Raw genomic sequence first — 6664 nt, forward strand, 5'->3', positions numbered from 1 at the left:
ACGGGCGCCCTAGCTGAGTTCCGCGCTCGGTGGGCCCCTCAGGGGATCGCGTGTGTAGTGGACGGTACAAACGTGATTCTTATTTGAAGTGTTGCGTGTTGTGTTACCGGGAGTAGCGTTGCGTGTGTGTTCATTAGTATTAGTTTGCATTCTCTACTGTAGTATGTCGTTGCTTAATGTCTTCTTTTCTGTATTAGATGTATTGACACTGGTTGTCTTTTGTAGTGCTTTTAGTGAATAAATGTTTATATTAAAAAAGAGGGGCGTTGCTGAGGGAGGGTCCCACTATGGGAGGGGTGGTACTGAGGGATGGTCACACTGTGGGAGGGCGGTGCTGAGGGAGGGTCCCACTGTGGGAGGGGTGGTACTGAGGGAGGGTCACACTGTGGGAGGGCGGTGCTGAGGGAGGGTCCCACTGTGGGAGGGGCAGTACTGAGGGAACACCAGTACTGAGGGAGCACTGCATTGAGGGCATACTGAGGGAGTGATGCACTGTTGCAGGGGTGGTGGGACGGTTGTACTGTCCAGTGAACAGCTGAAGGTCCAGTGGACAATAGTGGAGGGGCAGGACTGCTCCAGACTGGGGCCGTGACTAACAGCCGGTCTATATCACATTGCTGTTTGTGGGATTTATTTTGGACATCAAGTGGCTCCAGTATTTGCTTTTGCTGCAGTTCTGAAAGTGCTTCAGGTGCAGTGGGATGGGACGCTCTGGAGTTGTGTGAGGGGCAGTGAAGCGCGAGTGTTTAATCTGCAGGCAATGACCAGGGAACAATCACACTCACCACTTGTCTGCTTCCACCCAGGTTAAATCGTACGGCTAAATTTTACTTGGAGAAAGATTTGCAGGACAAGTCCATGGCTCTGAGAGTGGACAAGTTCACTGCCAATCTCACCAACAACTCCCCAAGCATTGACTACTGGCCCAATGTCGTCAGAATAGAAGGAAAGTAAGCCCTGATCTCACAGCTGTGTGTTACCGAGAGAGTGCTGGAGATACGGGAGGGGGCATCATTATAGTATATTCCTCATCATTATAGAATTCCCAGGGTCCAGGAGTTTTAACAAACTGCGCAAATTCTGTGACAGTGGACCCAAAGTGTCTGGGGAAAGGGGTGAGGGAGGGGGAAGCAGGGCAAGGAGGGGGCAGTGGGGGAAGGGAGGGGGATGTGGGGGGAGGGAGGGGGCAGTGTGGAAACTGTGGGTGTTATACTGCTGCTGAGGTGACTTTACTAAATGGGCCCCTTTTGGATAGTGAGGGATTCGGTGACGGGAATGCCATTGAATGTGTAGGGTTGGTGGTCGGATGTTCTTGCTGAAGATGGCTGTTGGCAGGCACTTTGATGGTGTGAATGTAACCTGAATGCTGTCCAGGCTGCACGTAGGCACGGGCTGCTTCATCTGCTGGGGAGTTGTGAGTGAGATTGAACAATGTGCAGTCTTCAGTGAACATCCCACTTCTGGCCTTCTGATGGACGGAAGGTCAGTGATGAGGCGGCTGAAGATGGCTGGGCCCAGGACACTGCCCTGAGGAACTCCTGCAGTGATGTCCTGGGACTGGGGTGATTGATCTCTGACTCCCACACCCACCTTCCTCTGGGTGAGGTCTGACTCCAGCCCCTGGAGTGTTTCCCCTCGATGCTCAAATAGATAGGGAGGTAAAGAAGGCGCACAGCACACTTGCCTTCAATGGTTGGGGTGTTGAGTGCAAGAGTCAGGAAGTCATGTTGCAGCTGTATAAAACTTTGGTCAGGCCACACTTGGGAGTGTTGTGTGCCGTTCTGGTTGCCCTGTTACAGGAAGGGAGGTGGAGGCTTTGGAGAGGGTGCAGAAGAGGTTCACCAGGATGTTGCCTGGATTAGAGGGCGTGTGCTACAAGGAGAGGTTGGACAAAGGCTGAGGGGAGACCTGATAGACGTTTATAAGATTATGAGGGGCACAGACAGGGTAGACAGTCAGAGCCTTTCCCGGGGTGGAAATGTCAAACACTAGAGGACTTGCATTTAAGGTGAGAGGGGAAAGTTTAAAGGAGATGTGTGGGGCAGGTTTTATTACACAGAGGGTGGTGGGTGCCTGGAATGGGCTGCCGGGGGAGTGGTGGAGGCAGATCCAATAGAGGTGTTTGAGAGGCTGTTAGATAGACTCATGAATATGCAGGGATGGAGGGATATGGATCATGTACAGGCAGAAGAGATTAGTTTAATTCAGCACGGTGTTCAGCACAGACATGGTGGGCCGAAGGGCCTGTTCCTGTGCGGGACTGTGTTTTACGGTGAAGGTATTATAACAGCTCGACAGCTGCTGAAAGGCCTCCTCCACGTATAAGATTCTCCAGAGGTTGAATGGGCTCCTGCTGTTCCTTGTAAAGGGTCGAAGGGCTGAATGGCCTCTTCCTAGCCTGGTGTTCCATCTCTGAGAGGTATGTTTTTTCAGCTCAGTCACCCCCACGGAGTGGCAGGACTTCACCAACACCAACATCGTGAATGCAGACAAACAGAAAAATAACTCTGCTGCCATGCGCGCCCTGATCGACAGCATCTTATCAGAAACCACAGCCGACATGCTGAAGCAAGTGGAGACTGCGAACCGAGCCTTCACGTTCCGCATCCATGAAACAAAAGATGCAAAGTCCAAACTGGAAAAGCAGCTCAGCAAGGTGAGGTAGCCGTGCTGAACGGCTGTCCTGGTAGCACTGGCACCCGCTCCTCCTCTGCAACACTGCTCACCCAGCTCATTGCCTCTGCAGCTCGACACACAAAATGCTGGGGGAGCTCAGCGGCTCGGGCAGCATCTGTGGAGGGGAATAAACAGTCCATGTTTCAGGCTGAGACCCTTCATCAGGACTGGAGAGGAGGGCAGGAGCCAGAATAAAAGGGTGGGGGGAGGGGGAGGAGCAGGTAGGGGACAGGTGAGTTCAGGTGAGGGGGGATGGAAGGGGATGATGTGAGAAGCTGAAGAACCTCGACCTCCCTCCTATTCCCACCTTCCCTCTGTCCCCTCCTATCAGATTCCTTCTTCCTCAGCCCTTGACCTCTTCCACCTATCACCTCTCAGCTTCTTACATCACTTCCTTTCATCCCCCCTCCCCTACCTACCTGCCTACCCCTCTCACCTGGACTCACCTGTCACCTGCCAACCTGAGCCCCTGCCCCCACCTTCTTATTCCGGCTTCCGCCCTCTTCCTTTCCTGTCCTGATGAAGGGTCTCGACCCGAAACATCAACTGTTGATTTCCCTCCACGGATGCTGCCCGACCTGCTGAGTTCCTCCAGCGTTTTGTGTGTTGCTCCAGATTCCAGTGTCTGTGGAATCTCTTGTGTCTGCTCAGCAGCTGAAACCGTTCTCCCTCCCCCCCGACCTCCGACTCGACCTTTCCTCCCCCAACATCTCACTGGCTCCGTGTCAGCTGTTCCCCTGAGAAGCCCCACAGGCCGGTTTTGCTTTGTTAGATCCATTGAGTGAATGCAAGTTGTTGTCATACAGTGTAGGATCGGGTAGCTGAGAGTGGTTTACAGTCTGTGGATAATTCCAAATTAAACGAATCTCCATAATGGTGACCACCAAACCGCTGGACTGGTGGAAAAATCCAGTAGTGCATCAACGTTCTTCAGGGATGGGGATCCTGTGTTGCTCATCCCTTTGGCTAATATGTGACTGTAGACCCAGTGACCAGCAGTCCAAACACAGTGAAGCCCAACCCCCAGCCAACGCCGCCGCTGTTCGCTGGCTGTGTGGTTCCTGGTGTCCTGGACGTACTTACAGAGACTCTGCCCTTCCTCAGGTGATGGACGAGATCTCCTCTCAGGAGAAGAACATTGAGCTGCTGAAGAAAACCATCATGGACAAGGAGGGCCCCATGAAGGTGGCTCAGACACGCCTGGATACCAGGACCCAAAGGCCCAACGTGGAGCTTGTGCGAGATCCGGCCCAGTACCGTCTGATCAGTGAGGTGCAGGAGATCACGGATAACGTGGACCGGTGAGTTACAGGGCGAGGGCTGGTGGGGATGGGGTGGGGGTCAGGTATGGGGGAGGTGGGCAACCTTTGGATATCCCCCATTAACCCTCCAGCCCCCTGAACATATGGCAGAATCAGCAGGGAAATGTAAAAGGCACATGAGATCATCTGAAATATTTAAAAGGGGAGGTAGATAAATCATTAAAAGATCAGGGATCGAGGGTGAAGGCTGGCCCAGGAGAAGAGTAGAGGCCAGCAGGATCAGTCATGGTCATATTGAAGGTGGGACAGACTCGAGTGGCTGAGTGGCCGACTCCTGCTCCTGTGATTCCCCTGGATGCCCCCTCCTCCATAGTCTTGTGCACGTCTATCAGGTTCCCCTCAGTAAGGAAAACAAACCCAGCCAATGCTCTCCTCACAAGAGAAATGCCCCATCCTGCTGATGCCTTCTTCACCAGGTGGCTATCTCCGTGCCACCTTCAGGGATCCTTGGACACGGAGGTCTCTCTGTTCCTCAATATTCCCCAGGGCTCCACCATTCACTGTGAACGTCCTACCCTTGTTAAATTAAAAGTGATCCTTGTACTTCTCAGTCCATCTCCCATTGCTCCGCCCATCACTGATCATCACCCTGCGGCACAAGACCATCCTCCTCATTATCGACACCACCATCAAGTCTCACAGCATCTGTCAACTTCATACTTGAGTCAATATTACGCACTCAGTCACCGAGTTACAAGAGTTGGGACTTACAGTTGTATGTTGGTGAGACCACACTTGGAGCAGTGTGCGCAGTTCTGGTCGCCCAGCGGTAGGATGGACGTCATTGAGCTGGAGAGGGGGCAGGAAAGATTCACCAGGATGCTACCGGGGCTGGAGGGATTGAGTTATAAGGAGAGACTGGACAGGCTGGGCTTTTTCCTGGGAGCGTAGGAGGCTGAGGGGTGACCTCATGGAGGTTTATAAAATCACGAGGTGAATGGTCACAAGTCTTTTCTTGTGGTAGGGGAGGTCTGACACTGGGAGTGTGTGACGGGACGGTGCGGAGGGAGCTTCACCCTGTGTCTGACCCCGGGAGTGTGTGACGGGACGGTGTGGAGGGAGCTTCACCCTGTGTCTGACCCCGGGAGTGTGTGACGGGACGGTGCGGAGGGAGCTTCACCCTGTGTCTGACCCCGGGAGTGTGTGACGGGACGGTGCGGAGGGAGCTTCACCCTGTGTCTGACCCCGGGAGTGTGTGACGGGACGGTGCGGAGGGAGCTTCACCCTGTGTCTGACCCCGGGAGTGTGTGACGGGACGGTGCGGAGGGAGCTTCACCCTGTGTCTGACCCCGGGAGTGTGTGACGGGACGGTGCGGAGGGAGCTTCACCCTGTGTCTGAGTGTGTGACGGGACGGTGCGGAGGGAGCTTCACCCTGTGTCTGACCCCGGGAGTGTGTGACGGGACGGTGCGGAGAGAGCTTCACCCTGTGTCTGACCCCGGGAGTGTGTGATGGGACGGTGCGGAGGGAGCTTCACCCTGTGTCTGACCCCGGGAGTGTGTGACGGGACGGTGTGGAGGGAGCTTCACCCTGTGTCTGACCCCGGGAGTGTGTGACGGGACGGTGTGGAGGGAGCTTCACCCTGTGTCTGACCCCGGGAGTGTGTGACGGGACGGTGTGGAGGGAGCTTCACTCTGTGTCTGACGGGACGGTGTGGAGGGAGCTTCACTGTGTCTGACCCCGGGAGTGTGTGACGGGACGGTGTGGAGGGAGCTTCACTCTGTGTCTGACCCCGGGAGTGTGTGATGGGACGGTGTGGAGGGAGCTTCACCCTGTGTCTGACCCCGGGAGTGTGTGACGGGACGGTGTGGAGGGAGCTTCACCCTGTGTCTGACCCCGGGAGTGTGTGACGGGACGGTGTGGAGGGAGCTTCACCCTGTGTCTGACCCTGGGAGTGTGTGACGGGACGGTGTGGAGGGAGCTTCACCCTGTGTCTGACCCTGGGAGTGTGTGACAGGACGGTGTGGAGGGAGCTTCACCCTGTGTCTGATCCTGGGAGTGTGCAGTGGGACAGTGTGGAGGGAGCTTCATTTTAAGTGCACAGGAATGGGGGGGGCGTTGAGTGTTAATTTGAGATGGGGTTGCCTTTCTTTTGCCTGGAAGGGAGTATCTCTGAAAGGTCACTGCTGTGAGTGTTGTAATCCAGGCTGCGGGCGACCCTGGCACAGGCTGAGGCCGAGCTGAGGGGACTGCGACGCAATCAGCTGGCTCTGGAGGAGGAGATCGAAATTAAGAGCAACTCACTTTACATCGATGACGTGCAGTGTACGAACCTGAGAAACTCCATCTCCATCAACCACTTCTAGACCAGGACCCCGCTCTGAGTGTGGGTGTGCAAACAACACTGGAGCAGCAGCACAGGGTTTATTTCATGCCCTTGTCAGCTCTTACACCCCTTCCTGATGTACCTGTACCTCACGGTCAGCATTATCAATAAATGCTTTTCCATTAAATTACTTCAGAATTATTTTTGACATCTTATCTGTGGGTTGTCAGCTGAGAGCTTCATCATAGACAGTGTGTTAAGGATCGTTACTTAGGAAAGTGGAACGGGACGAGAACGGAACCCAGGTGTGACCCAAGGCTGGGACCTGGCTCGTACCCGATTTGTCACAGAGAGATACACTGCAGAAACAGGCCAAAGTATCCTCGTCCCCCCACCGCTCA

The 6664-nt window shown here is 54.6% G+C and overlaps 1 protein-coding gene across 1 annotated transcript in view; it reads left to right on the top strand.

Moving 5' to 3' along the window:
• Positions 1 to 6450, top strand: part of tekt1 (tektin 1) — a 13453-nt gene extending 7003 nt beyond the window's left edge. The window contains 4 exon segments of the mRNA XM_052035476.1: positions 807 to 950; positions 2434 to 2656; positions 3781 to 3977; positions 6144 to 6450. Coding sequence (XP_051891436.1) covers positions 807 to 950; positions 2434 to 2656; positions 3781 to 3977; positions 6144 to 6303 — 724 coding nt within the window. The 3' untranslated portion in view covers positions 6304 to 6450.
• Positions 6451 to 6664: the final 214 nt, after the last annotated feature.

The sequence above is a fragment of the Pristis pectinata genome, chromosome 21 (assembly GCF_009764475.1).
Source record: "Pristis pectinata isolate sPriPec2 chromosome 21, sPriPec2.1.pri, whole genome shotgun sequence".
NCBI classification, from domain to species: domain Eukaryota; kingdom Metazoa; phylum Chordata; class Chondrichthyes; order Rhinopristiformes; family Pristidae; genus Pristis; species Pristis pectinata.